Source organism: Mustela lutreola, chromosome 8 (genome assembly GCF_030435805.1).
Source record: "Mustela lutreola isolate mMusLut2 chromosome 8, mMusLut2.pri, whole genome shotgun sequence".
NCBI classification, from domain to species: Eukaryota; Metazoa; Chordata; class Mammalia; order Carnivora; family Mustelidae; genus Mustela; species Mustela lutreola.
The window spans coordinates 105,894,535-105,908,878 of NC_081297.1; the positions used below are offsets into that span (position 1 = coordinate 105,894,535).

The following is a 14,344-nucleotide window of genomic DNA, read 5'->3' on the forward strand; positions in this document are numbered from 1 at the left end:
CTTGAGCTGAAGGCAGAGGCTTTAACCCACTGAGCCACTCAGGCACCCTTTGCTCTGCTGACTCTTAATAACCTGGCTCACTCTAGCTGCTGGGGGCTTTCTCTAGAATGTGAAGTACTTGAGTGACTTCGATTTTGGGCCAGAGGAGAGTTTTAGGATGCTGAAGAATGACCCTCCTGTCATTCTTCTCATATACAATTCACACCAAAACACCTTAATCCATGACAAGGGCAAAGAAGGGCAATGCATTCTGTTTTCCCCAGGACCACAATTTTTATGTTTCCAAATGTCAAATATCAATGTTTTAAAAACATACATGTAGGGGCGCCTGGATGGCTCAGTGGGTTAGGCCACTGCCTTCGGCTCGGGTCGTGATCCCGGGGTCCTGGAATCGAGTCCCGTATCGGGCTCTCTGCTCGGCGGGGAGCCTGCTTCCTCCTCTCTCTCTCTGCCTGCCTCTCTGCCTACTTGTGATCTCTCTCTGTCAAATAAATAAATAAATTCTTAAAACAACAACAACAACAAAAAAGCATACATGCATTCCTAGTGCCCCAACCACTATCTCTGATCTTACTGAGAGAAATTAATAAGTGAGTAAATATGGAAGAACTTTCCATAATTTACAAATGCAGCAAGTACCACGATTACATGTGATTATATGAGATTTTCTATGTATAAATACTCATACCTATAAGCCTTATTCGGTTTGGTATTTGAAAATAGGTTGGTTACTGGAATACATAATTTATTTCTTTGGTATACACCAAACAATTAAGACTACAACCAGTCTTGAACCAGACTGACTGGGTTTTAAGCCTGGCCCCATGATTTTAGGCATACACCTTAATTTCTCTGAGCCTCAATTTCTTCATGTGTAAATGGGGATACTAACAGTGTGTACCTCACCGAGTTGTTGTGAGAATCAAGTGGATTAATTCATAAAAACAATACTTAAAAAGCCTTAGAAAAATGGCCCATAGTGAACTCTCAAAGATGGGTTTTTATTATATAATCTTATTAGCTGCAGAGAAAAATAGGAAATTTCTTATTTTTTCTTCAATCTTGGTATTTTGGCTATTAATCAGAGAAATAATATGGATAAAGTTAACATTTACTTTGTGATGAAGTTGACTTTTAAACATCTGCCTTTAAGAGTGACCTGGGGCTAGGGGCTGGAGTGGAACGAGAAAGCTCCAGATGGCCAGAGTTAGACTTACCTGCTATCAGGGTAGCAGTCACATACACAGGCATGGAGACTCAGAGACCAGGCCAGTGAGCCACTCAGGCAGGACAGACAAGGGCTGCGGGGTGGGGAATGGGAGGGAGAGGTGGGGATGAAAATGTACTATGACTAATGCTGGAAATTCGTTATTAAGTAACAGATCTGTAAAGCTCTTTGCTCGCATTCCAGCTCACACTTGCTTTCCTTCTGTTGCTTGCTGTTGGCTATATTCAGCTCCCCTCTGAAATGCCGAAGGTTTTGCAGATTCATATCCAGGGGAAAAGTTTGACCTAACGATTCTTTTCAAATGGCTTCTCAATATTTCATTTACTGTTTCAGCCTCATCGCCTTCCTGCCTCGTGCTCGTGCCCAGCTCTTATTAGCTTTATTGGCTTACCTGACTCCAATTGATTTCGTTGAATTTTCTGGAACTGGAGGCAGACCATTTATATATTTATTTCCTTGCATCCTTTCTATTTTTATCTTCCCATTTCAAGCTTTCATTCTAAACTTATCACAGATGCTAAGCCTTAGCAGTCTTGATCTTCTCAGCAAATATTTGCCAGGTTGTAATTTTTTATTTGTTATCAAGAGCCAAATTTAAACAAGGCTAATCTCTTTCTAATTTGGTTTGCGTGAGCCCCACTCTTGGTACTTAGAGAAAGCAAATGCTAATTTCTTGTTCTTTCTTAAGTGTGTTCTTCCCTTATCCCTCATATACTGCAGTTCTATTTTTTTTTTTTAATAAAAATAATTTGGGGCAGTGGGAACCATATTTGGACTTTAAGTTTAAACAGAAAGCATTATGGCACAAGCACCCTGAAGTATAGAGATGGTTGGGGGGGTGGGGGATCTGTGTGTTAGCTTAATCTTGTTAATGTCCACTTTCCGTTTTCCACTGTCTTGGTGGGGGAAGGCGTGGGGGCGGGGCGTTGGGTGGGGGTGTGGGGTGGCGGGAGGGGGGTACTCCAGGTGGTCCCAGCTTGTTGAAGGGGTCCTGCAGCTGCTGCAGCCGTTAGTGGCAGTTGGTGCCCGCGCTTGGGTTCCTGTGGCGGCTGCCTGCTGCAGGCTGGGTTCTGTAGATGGCCAAGGTAGCATTCCTAGTTTCATGTGTGTCTATTTGGACTTCCATATGTTGTATGTACATATCTGGGGAAGGAACTTCTGCCGCATGGCCAGAGTAGGCAGCGGGGGAGGGGAGGAGTGCTGCAGGTGGCTGTTGAGGATGTCTTGAGAGGTTTTTCAAAACCCTAATTTCACTTTTAAAATAGGTTTCTTAGTCAGAGGCTAAATTCAGATTCAGGTCTGTCAAACAATAGCTTGCAAAAGCACATGTCCATACTGCCTTTGTTCTACTGTCCATCACCCCACCCCCCCGCACCTCCCCCCCACGCCCCAAGCTGTTTCCTGCTCATGGCTGCTGGTTGCTATTAAAACAACATTCCCTCCATCACCTTTCTGTCCAGGAACTTGCAGATCCTACCTGGCCCATGAGGCTCAGCCTCCTCCAGGAAGCTCTCCATGCCCTTTCCAGTCTCGAGCCACCTCTCACTATTCTGACCTAGGAGTCGGCACACTGTGGCTTGTAGGTCAACTCTAGCCAACTGTCTGTTTTTGTAATGCAGCTGTGATGAGGATACAACGATGTTCATTTGTTTACATGTCATTTCTGGCTGTCTTTGAGAAATAATGGCAGAATTCAACAGTTGTGACTGAGACCAGGTGGCACACAAAAACTTAAGATATTTAGTTTGCTTTCTGAACCTTTGCAGAAGAGGTTTTCTGACCCCTCTGCTAAAGTGAGAAAGCTTAATGTATGACCCTCCCAGCATGATGGGTAATGAATTCCCCTATTGTGCATTGTGCAAAGTTCTCACTTTAGAATTAAGTACAGTTTATTTATTTATTTTTTAAAGGTTGTGTTCTCTCTGTCTGTCAAATAAATACAATCAGGTGGAGGGAAAGGCAGAGGGAGAGAGAGAAGCAGGCTCCCCGCCAAGCAGGGAGCCTGATGTGGGACTCGATCCCAGGACCCTGGGATCATGACCCGAGCTGAAGGCAGTGGCTTAACTGAGACACTCAGGCACCCCAGCTTTTTTTTTTTTTTTAAAGATTTTATATTTATATACCCTCCACACCCAATGTGGAGCTCAAATTCACAACCCTGAATTCAAGAGTCACATGCTCTATTTACTGAGCCAGCGAGGCACCCCAAGAATTCAGTATAGTTTTTTTTGTTTGTTTGTTTTTCATAGTTCCCAGACATTTTACTCACTGAACGAAAAATCTTAAAATTACACTTGGAGATTGGGGCGGTTTCCCCACAAGGACAGAGAGAACCCACAGGCAATTTCATTTTCTAGAGGCAACATCTGTTTATTGACTTCAGTAGGTGACTACAGAAAAGGCTTCCAGAGCATAGCTTTGTACCCAAACCAGTTTCTTCCAACCCAGAGCTCTTATTCATTACTGATCTCAGTGTAAGTACATAAGTCTTGTCAAATTTCCATAGGGTTGTGTGAAGATGTAAATTAACCAAATCATTTGTATGGAAGTCCAAATATACAAAATTAAAAGTTACCATTTATTTAAAAAATAATTCTGCATGGGATCCTTTCAGACACTCAATGTCCCACTTTACAAGAACTTGACTAATGGTAGGTATGCAATGAGATGTTTAACTCTGTTCCAGAGCTCGAGTCATTCACTGGTCTTCTCTCCCGCCCAGCGGCCAGCCCATCCCCAGGGTGGAGTACACAGAGGAAGAAACGAAGACGTGGGGCGTCGTGTTCCGCGAGCTCTCCAAGCTCTATCCCACTCATGCTTGTCGGGAGTATTTGAAAAACTTCCCTCTGCTGACTAAATACTGTGGCTACCGGGAGGACAATGTGCCTCAACTCCAAGATGTCTCCGTGTTTCTGAAAGGTAGGTCTTCACACAGGCTGTCTCTTGCCTTCCTAGCCAGCATCCTTGCTTGTCTCCCAAGGACACATGGTGCAGAAACGGCCCTTTCTACAAAAAAAAAAAAAAAAAAGAAACACTCCCTTTGATTTAAAGAGAGGAGCACTGAACCATTGACTCCCCAGGGCCACCTGCGGGAAGCAGAGCAGAGACCGTGGGCAGGGAGAGGGACTCCGCTGTTCACACCGCTCAGGGGCTTTGGTGGGCTCTCTCGTGGTTGGCTGTTCTAGGCGGTAAACCCCAAAGGTTATTGGCAAGTTCAGCTTTGAGCTCTTTCTGATCCAGGAACTACTCTGTGGGGCTACGTGGGAATGGAATGACCTCGAAGGTGACATTTTATTTGCTTTGTTAAAAATTAGTATTGCATAAGAAATATCATGGATAATGTTGAACACTAGTAACTTTCCTTTGGGGGAAACCAGTCAGTTAATCAAAGAAATATTTTTATATATACGTGATACGCCAGGGGCTATTCTCATGCCTGATACAGTAGGCAACTAGATGAGACACAGTGTCAGCTCAAGTTCATGTCCTTGTGTGGTCACTCTCCTCACTGGCTCTCCTGGGACAGCAACGGGGGAAACTTGTAGGAGTGGCAGCAGGAAGCCCGGTTTCTTGGTGGCCCTGCTTCCTCCTCTGAGCTTCCCTGGGGTTGCGTCCCGGGTTCTCCATTCTTTCCTCTACCCCCGTCTCAAGTGTAGCAGTTGTAAAAGCAAAACCTTCGCTGCCCTTCTTCTTTCCCGGAACTGCCTTCCTCGCCTGCCTACCCTCCATCTGTAACACTTTATTCTCTAGACTCCTCAGGCCCACCTCTCAGGAGCCCCTCTGAATTCCTCCCCACCCTCTCCACTAGGTAATCAGTCTTTGTTTTAGGTTCCTATTGCTGCTATAAGACAACACCACAAACTTTGTGACTTTAAATAAGAGAAATGTATTATCTTACTGTGCTGGAGATGGGAAGTCTAATACCAAGGTCTTGGCTGGGCTGCATTCCTTCCGAAGGGTTCTGTTTCCTTGCCTTTTTCAGCTTCTGGAGTCTACCTGCCTTCCTTGGCTCCTGGCCTTTTCCTTACGTGGCTCCATCCTCTTGCTTCCTTCGTCACGTCTCCTCCTCGGATTCTGACCCTCCTGTGTCCCTTTTATGAGGATCCTCATGATTATCTCAGACATCCCCTGAGTAATCCGGGATAATCGCCCCATCTGAAAATCCTTAACTTAATCAGACCTGCAAAGCCCATTTTGCTGCATAGTCCAGGGTGTGAGGTCATGGGCATCTTCGGAGGCTATGCCTCAGCTTGCTGCAGCCTCCACGTGGGGCCACTTCTAGCTTTGCTACTCATCGTCAGCCTGCCAACTGCCACCACCCAGACTGAGGTCCCTGTTCTACAACTTTCATGTCCGTATTTTCTCCCCTCCACTCTCTTGTCCTCTGCTTCCAGATGAAGCTTCCTAAAGTATCACTTCCTTCCAGACATCTCTGCTCAGAAGCTACCAGTGGTTCCCCTTTGATTTTTACTGGGGTTAGACTTTTTTTTTCTTTTCTGTTCTTGTGGGCCAAGAGACAAATGGAGGCTCTTCTGTCAGTACTTCAATAACTATTTAAGTGTGACTGTTAAAAAAAAATCTAAAAAGTATTTTTAGCTCATGGGGTGCACACAACAAACTGGATTTGGACTATGGGCCATAGTTTGCTGATCTCTGGTTTATATGATCCTGTTCTGAACTGCTCAGCCTCAACTCAAGGCTCCAACCTGGCTTTCCCAGATGGTGTGCTTCGACGATTTCGCCATGCAAACCCTCCATTCTACCTGTGGGCTCTCCATACCTTTGCCCAGGTTCTGTGGTTCTCTCCCTTGCTAGAAAAATCCTCCCTCCTCCACCTATCAAATTCTACCTATTCTTTAAGACTCAGAGCAAGTCCTGTCTCCTCTCTGAATCCTGATCCTAACAGTCCCCACAATCTTTCCCTCTTAGAGTTCCTCTGAGATCATGGGTGTATCAGGGGAGAAGGAGGCAGGGTCTGAAAGCAGGTATATGGAACCATGTCCAGTGCAATGGGAGAGCCCCATGTGTAAACACCATCCATGATATTTCTTATAACAGGAAAAAGACTGAGACCACTAATCAGTGTTGCTTAATTAGTGCCTAATTACATAATGCCTTATGTTGTTTAAGTGGCTTATGTTCTCCCTAACGGCCTTGCCTCTGGCGTGTCCCTTTTTGTTTCCCACAGTTATGTGCATATTATAGATTTACCATGGGCTTGATTACTCATATATGGGAATTGATTTTTACTGCGTTGTTTCCCAAACCCCAGTAATTAGAATACCATCCCATAATTTTTGCCACATCTGTCTCCCAACTTAATATTTTTATGAGAGGCCATATGGTATAGCGTGGACTCTGGCTGCAGAATGCCTGTGCTGGGTCCCCACTCTTCCAGGTCTTGGCTGTGTGACCTCAGATGAGTTCTCGTAACCTCTCTGTGCCTCAGTTTCTTCTCTGCAAATGGAGATTGTCATTTTATCTACCTCAAAATGTAGTTGGGAAGGGACACTAACTGATATTGATATGCCTAGAAGCCCTAAAGTTATTTCTTTAAAAAATCTTAATTTTTTTTTTTAAAAGATTTTATTTATCTATTTGGCAGACAGAGATCACAAGTAGGCAGAGAGGCAGACAGAGAGAGAGGGAGAGGTAGGCTCTCTGCTGAGCCAAGAGCCCAATGTGGGGCTCTGTCCGGGGACCCTGAGATCATGATCTGAGCCGAAGGCAGAGGCTTAACCCACTGAGCCACCCAGGTGCCCCATTAATTTCCTTTTTTAATTTTTAACTTTTTAAAGATTTTATTTATTTGTTTGACAGAGAGAGAGAGAGAGAGAGAACACTAGTAAGGGGAGCATCAGGGAGAAGGTGAGGGAGAAGCAGGCTTCCCGCCGAGCAGGGAGTCCAATGAGGGGCTCAATCCCAGGACCCTGGGATCATTACTGAGCCTAAGGCAGACACTTAACTGACTGAGCCATGCAGGTGACCCTATATATTTCTTTCTTTCTTTTTTAATATTTTATTTATTTATTGAGAGAGTGTGAGAGCATGTGTGTGCAAGGAGTTAGAAGAAAGGCAGAGGGAGAGAATCTCAAGCAGATTTCTCACAGAACAAGGCAAGGCTCTGTTTCATGACCTGTGTGTTCATGACCTGAGTCCAAAGCAAGAGTTGGAGACTCAATACACTGAGTCACCCAGGCGCCCCCTAAAGTTATTTCTTGACACATTTTAAGCATAGCAGAGTCTTGATTATTACTGCTATTGTTCTTGCTGTTATTTTTCAAGACCTCTGTGAGCTGGACACGGGGAGCTCAGTCTGCATCATTCATTGGCACATAGCAAGTAAATGTGCATGTTTTTTTTTTTTAATTTTATTTTATTATTTTTTGACTGACTCGCTTTTAAATGCCCAATATATTTAAATAGGAAACTTCTAAAGCAATGATATCCACACATTCAAAGTTCTTGATGTGTTAGTTACATATTTTTTAAAAAAATTATGTAAAAATAAGATATATAACTTCAAATAAAGAACATTTCTCCATGTATCACCCCTCAGGTCCCTCATGTGGGATATACTGGTTTAATTGACATAAAATAGAAAAATAAGAAAGTACACTTATCTTTTTGATATTCAGTAGGGAACAATCCAAAGTAAAAGCTTTTAGAATGAGCATAATATTGTTAGAATTATGGGTCTGAGGAGGCCTGAGAACAGGAATATTTTTCACGTAGATACCAGAAATCCCAGGATGGGATTTATAAGCTTAATTGGTCCTTGCCTTTTAAAACCATTCTAACCATTCTGAGATGCTCTCCTAATGAGACGAGGTATTCAGAATGGGAGCCTTCACGATGCTGGTGTCAGAGATAAGGGTAGCTCTTCTGTTGTAAATTTCCTGGGCTGTCACCACAAGCAAGCGTTAGGTAGCCCTTAAACCAAGAACACTGATGACCCCCAGCCTAATTGGGTTAGTTGTATAGGGCAGCTTCATACATCAAAGCTATACATCGTGTTGAGTTCTGCTTCTTTTGTCTCCTCCTCCCAGAAGCCAATAAAGCATGTAGAGCTTTAGTGTACGTCTTCAAATGATAGTAATTAATATGATTGTTTTCATAATATCACAGAAAACAGCAACGTGGAATGAGGGAGGTAGCGGGTGTTGACAATAGAAAGCCATAGTGTGAACTGATTCCACAAGGCTCGTGAGGGGGCTGATTTAGCTGTGGGTGAACTTTACATAGACAGACAGTATGGGTGTGTCTTTGAGAAAGATACCAGGTAATATGTGGTAAACATCACTTTAATTGTAATCTTGTGCTGTGAATTTGAGCTTTCTTATCCTGATTCAGCTTCTGAATTTAAATCTTTAACATCTTTTTTTTCACCTTTCTTTCCATTTTAATGAATGTCTTGTTCCCCTGGAAACCATCATGCCGGAGTATATTTTAGTAATCAGAAGCCACAAACGTGATAGCTATTAACCATAGATGTCATTCAACTGTCAAGGGTTTTAAAGACCTTGATTACTTTGTTTCTAGGATGTCCGTATAAATAATAGGACACCCTGCTTGGACCCTCAAGTCCTATTCAGTTAATGTTTAGTTGGCTCTTTCCATTGTCATTTCAGAAAGATCGGGCTTCACTGTGAGGCCGGTGGCTGGATACCTGAGTCCACGAGACTTTCTGGCGGGACTGGCCTACAGGGTGTTCCACTGTACCCAGTACGTCCGGCATGGCTCAGACCCCCTCTACACCCCAGAACCGTGAGTACCCACATGGCATTCCTAGGCTGGATGGGGCCCACTGCTCTGTTAAGCGGCCCATGCTCACTCTACTTGAAAGCTACTCAGGCCCTCTTTTACCTGCAAAATAATTTCATCCAAGAGCTAGCGTGCTCACCCAAAGAGGCCAGTGCTCACTGAAAGATTGGATTCCTCAGCAGGGGACACAGTCCTCCAGTACGCTCACTTCGGTTTGTCTCTCTAACTTTTTTTTTTTTTTTTTTTAAAGATTTTATTTATTTATTTGACAGAGAGAGATCACAAGCAGGCAGAGAGGCAGGCAGAGAGAGAGGAGGAAGCAGCTGAGCAGAGAGCCTGATGTGGGACTCGATCCCAGGACCCTGAGATCATGACCTGAGCCGAAGGCAGAGGCCCAACCACTGAGCCACCCAGGCGCCCCTGTTTCTCTAACTTTATCCCAACACAGAACCTTTTGCTTTGGCCAAGCTGTTGATGATATTGCTCCTTAAAACGGGTAATTTGTATAAAGCTACGATCCATAGAGACCATGAAATCAATGTTGAGTTTAAAGAATCAGGGCTCTCAAAATCCTAATGATAAGGACAAGCCTGACATGCCAGGGGGCTGTTCTCATCAACACACTTAATCCCCACGGTAGTCCCTTTGTGTAAATTATTTATTATTTCCGGTTTTACTGATGAGGAGAGGCAGGCACAAAGGGATAAGTCAACGTTGGCACAGCCAGGACTCACACCCTCTCTCGTGAGTTAAGGGCGTTCATACAGACCCAACAAGGCACTTCTCAAGGCTCATTACTGATTTCTTCTCCCTTATTGTTTCTCATCCCTCCCCAAAACCAAGAGCGTTGTGCTATGCTCTTCGTGCCGTCTTTGTTTCTTGAACACTCCTCTAGTCCAACCCATCACTTCTAGATATATATGGGATTTGTGATTCTTCTTTGACTCTATCAGCTTTCCTGGAGAGACTCTACCTCAGGGGCTTTTATCCTTTTTCTCCTAGACAGTGGATGGCCAAGTGTTGGATAAGCTGTGACCCCTCATGTGTTAATCATTTGGCCTCATCACATAAGGACTGTATCGTCTCCCAGGGTGAGACACTGGCCTGCTTTCTTAAGCTTACTGAACTTTCCAGTGCCTTTGAGCTCGACATGCATCTCATCTTCTCTGGGAAATACTCCCTTGCCATCCCCATGCACAACCACTCCTTCCTCAGCAAACCTGTCATTTGCTTTCCCCGTCATCCATCTATCACATGTATTTAGCCTTGCTAACTTTAAACATTTTAACTTGGGTCTTACGTTTTTGATGAAATCATCAGCTACTTGAATATTTCTTTGCATGCTTTTTTAGAGAAAATGAATGAACCTTTATGGGGAGATTACTATGTGCTTGGTTGGTCTAGGAACAAGACAAGTCTCTGCTCTCTGGGGTGAATGAGTGGGAGTGGGAGACAGTGGGCAGCATACAAACACATAGGCAAGATGATATCAGTTACCAGTGCTTGGATGTGCTCAAGATGCTGGAAAGACAGATAAAGCAGGGTGAGGAGATGACCAGTAATGGACGGTGCTCTTTTGGATTGAGTCATCAGGGAAACCTCTTGGGAGGTCACATTCAAGCAGAGACCTCAATGTAAATACCTCCTGGTGGAATATTCCTGGTAGAGCAAGAGCCAAAGACTCTGAAGCTGGAAGTTATCATTGGATCTCTGCCCCCTTGGGCTCCATCTGAATGAGTCTCTACCACTAATCATACCCGAATTTGTTACCTACTGTTCTTCAGGACACTGGGGTTATCACTTCCCTTGTGATGCTTACTTAGAATAATTTTGTATTAATGGACTTCCACGATCTTCCCTGGGGAGCAGAGAGTCCTTGGAAGTTCAAGTGGTTGAGTAGCCTCTGGTGGTGGAAGTAGAGTCCCTGAATCTCCCCTTCTCCTCTTAGGCAGGCCAGAAGCTCACTGACCAGATAGGTCCCTGCCAGGTCACTACATTGCTTTTTTTTTGGACTACTTTCAGCTTCCTGGAAAGTGTTTTCAGGGTAAACAAAGGTTACTTATAGGACTCAAGACATTCAGAAAAGAAATGCTTCTTATAGTGGAGTGAGTACTCAAAGGAGCATTGTCAGCGTTAGAAAGGCAATCTCTAAATCTAGCTCAGAGGGTTTACAAATGGCCCTGTTTACAAATAGCAGGCACTTTGTTAGTTCCTTTTGAATAACTGGCCCCCCAGGGACCTGTGATAGCGTGCCAATAGGTATGCAGAGAGAGAGGGCAAAGAAATGAGATTTTAGCCACAGAGGTCTATAAAATTTTGGGATAATGTGTTACATTCTTACCAAAGTACTTTCAGCCAATTCATTCAGCAAACATTTATGGGCAGTGTTAGCAGGGAGGTGCAGTGGATTCGAAGATGAATAAAATATAGCAGCTGTTTCTTAAAGCAGCTCACATTCTGGCAGGGGAGAAAGAAACATAAATAATTACGAAAGAGTGTGGCTGGGGTGATGACGAGGGTGTGTGCAAAGTGTTAGAGAAGTACAGAGGAGGAAGCAGTCCTGAAAAGGCTTTTCAGAGAGGGTATAAACTGAGTAGGGGTCTGGAAGGGGGAGAATAGGAAATTGTTTTTGCCTAAGGCAGGGCAGGGAGGAAGGGGAAAGCTTTCAAGTTAAGGAAACAGCAAGTGAAAGTTTGGAGGCTTGAAAGAGGCATAAATGAGCAAGGCTGGTGACATCAGAGTGGCCAGAGCATAGGGTACGTGTTAGGGGTGGCATGTTTTCTTCAGGCCACAGTGTAAGGGATCATTTGTCGAACTAGGACATGTGGGCTAAATTCCGGAGGCACTAGGGAGCTATCCAAGGTTCTGAAGCATGATGGGATAATTGTGTCCGAGAAAGAAGACGGGGAGGGGCGGGGGTGGTGGGTAGGGAAGCGTAAAGAATGAGCTAGGGGCACCTGGGTGGCTCAGTGGGTTAAAGCCTCTGCCTTCAGCTCGGGTCATGATCCTGGGGTCCTGGGATCGAGCCCTGAATCAAGCTCTCTGCTCAGCGGGGAGTCTGCTTCCTCCTCTCTCTGCCTACTTGTGATCTCTCTCTCTCTCAAATAAATAAATAAAATCTTAAAAAAAAATGAACTATTTGGAAAACCAGCAGGTGCTCCCGTTCCAGTGAAGGAATGTAGTTCATAGTTTCTTGAACTAGAAAAGGTCAGTGAGATAGGACAAGAGGTCATCTATTTGAAAACAGCATCGTGATGGAATTAACAATATTTGGTGACTATAACGAGGGTGAGGAGAGGGTCCTCAAGGTAACACTGAGGTTTTAGATTGAGAAGCCGAGTGGTAGTTTGGGTTTTTTTTTTTCTTTCTTTCTTTCTAATAATGACTGAGGCTATTGGAGCAGGGTCAGTGTTGGAGAGAAGAGGGTAGAAAGGAGGAAAGAGAAGAGGAGGATTTGGGTTTGGGATGCATTATTTTTGAGGTGCTCAGGGATAGGGTGTCCTGGAAAAGTCCCTGATAGTAGAAATAAGTGTCGGGAGTTCAGAAGTGAATTTAAAGCTCCCACTATAGATGTGAGTGTTTTTCTCTTCCATGACTCCTGTAAAGTTTTTTCGGCGAGATAAACACAACACCAGGCAAAGTGGGTCAAGGCAAGATTTATTAAAAACACTCTCCGGTGAAGTTTCAGGGCTCAGGAGAAGGGGAGCCAGGAAAGTTGCAGCAGGAGAAAACGGGCACCCTCGGGCGAGGTTCCGTGACTCTGGAAAGCAGAGTGGTGGAAGTCGCGCCCAAAGCACGGAGGAGGGGGCTTTTAAGGGGTCTCGAGGGGAGCTCAGGGGTCTTTTGGCAAGTTTCCCTTATTCAGGTATCTCACCTGCTCGTCGGGGTCCCATTGGTCCGCTGGAGCCGGGGGCGGGGGTCTCAGATTCTCGCTTGGGCCTTTGTTCTCCTGTCCGAGCTCAGGTCTTGTGGTGGGAACTTTCGCCATCTTAAGTAGCCCTTTCTGCCAGTCCAACAACTCCCATCACTACCCAGACACGACGAGGCTTAAGTCAGAGGGTGAAAACATGGGATTCACCTACTTGGGTTTGTTTGAACAGACTCTTTTTTTGGGAGAGCGGATTTTATGGCATTCATCTGTTTTGTGTGTGTGTAAGTTTCATTCGTTTTTAAAAATTATTATTTTATGAGTAGGTAATACACGTACATGATTCCGAATTCCAAACGTACCATGAACAACCTTCCCTGCTCCCTTACACCCACTTCACTTCCCCAGAGGTGACCACTGCTGCCAGTTTCCCCTGCACCTTCCAGAAATACACTATGCAGACACAATTCTCTGTAAAGAGCCCTTTAATCCAGATGTATCACCTCCTCCGAAATCCCTTCCCACCTGCAGCATTGAATGGATGGGGCCCCATGCTGGGAGTGCTGTTTCCTGCCCAAGCACTTTTCCAGGCATTGTCTTTGTAATGAAATCCCATTTCTTCAATTGAAAAGCAAGGAGAGGGCAGATTCTTCAATTTGCGAAGTTCAACTTGGCCCCTGTGTTTGGTGCTTGTACTCTGCTTCCAAGTAACTGCCTTCAATTGCTGGACTGTTGTCCTGGAGGCAGCGCTAATGGGACATAGGTGAGCCCTCGAAGAAGATGCCTGACACCAGTATAAATGAGAGGGAAAGCCCCCAAAAGACATTATCTGCAAAAAAGAATTTTATTTTCCTTTTCAGTCTGGGGAGAATATATTTTGAGATCCTAGCTTTCAACAAATATTGGGTTTTAAATGTGTCTTTGGCCTGTTATTCACAATTTACATTAGAAAGACTCTTGTATTCCCTAAACTTGGCCAGAGAGTGAGACTTTAATTTAAAAAGTGCTGGCAGATTGGATTGGTTCCCCGGAGAAAGTTTTCTGGCCCAGCGGACAGCAGTGAAAGTTGTGGAGAGTCAATGACTCTTGATTTTCTTGGTGGGAGGACTTGCTTTTCCATGTGTTTCTACCTAGACTGAAAGGCCACTGATTTTGCTAGAAGTGGAGAGCCATCTTTCCCCCCTTCCTCGGCGCCCGAGGCCAGGGCTGTGATTCTGCACTTTGTTGTTGCATGGCTGTCTGCTTTGATCAGCTGTGATCACATGTAACTTTGCCCCTAATGGAGTATTGAAGTGTGTAAATAATTTCCTTTATGTAAATCAATTGGGTCAAATTCAAGGTTATTCCAGAAGTAATAATATTATTGTTAGGTCCGTAATCAAAGGAGCGAGGCTGATACAAAGCGAAGGTCAAACAAAGTTTTATTTTGCGCCAAGCATAGAGAATCAAACCGACCTCTTACAGAGAGGGCGACCCCTCCCTGC

The 14,344-nt window shown here is 44.5% G+C and overlaps 1 protein-coding gene across 2 annotated transcripts in view; it reads left to right on the plus strand.

The window, feature by feature from the left end:
* TPH2 (tryptophan hydroxylase 2) overlaps positions 1-14,344 on the plus strand; it is a 97,151-nt gene that overhangs the window by 28,547 nt on the left and 54,260 nt on the right. For both annotated transcript variants that reach the window (XM_059186344.1, XM_059186343.1), the window contains exons 6-7: positions 3,951-4,147; positions 8,860-8,995. In XM_059186344.1, the coding sequence (XP_059042327.1) occupies positions 3,951-4,147; positions 8,860-8,995 (333 nt within the window). The remainder of the gene's footprint in view (positions 1-3,950; positions 4,148-8,859; positions 8,996-14,344) is intronic.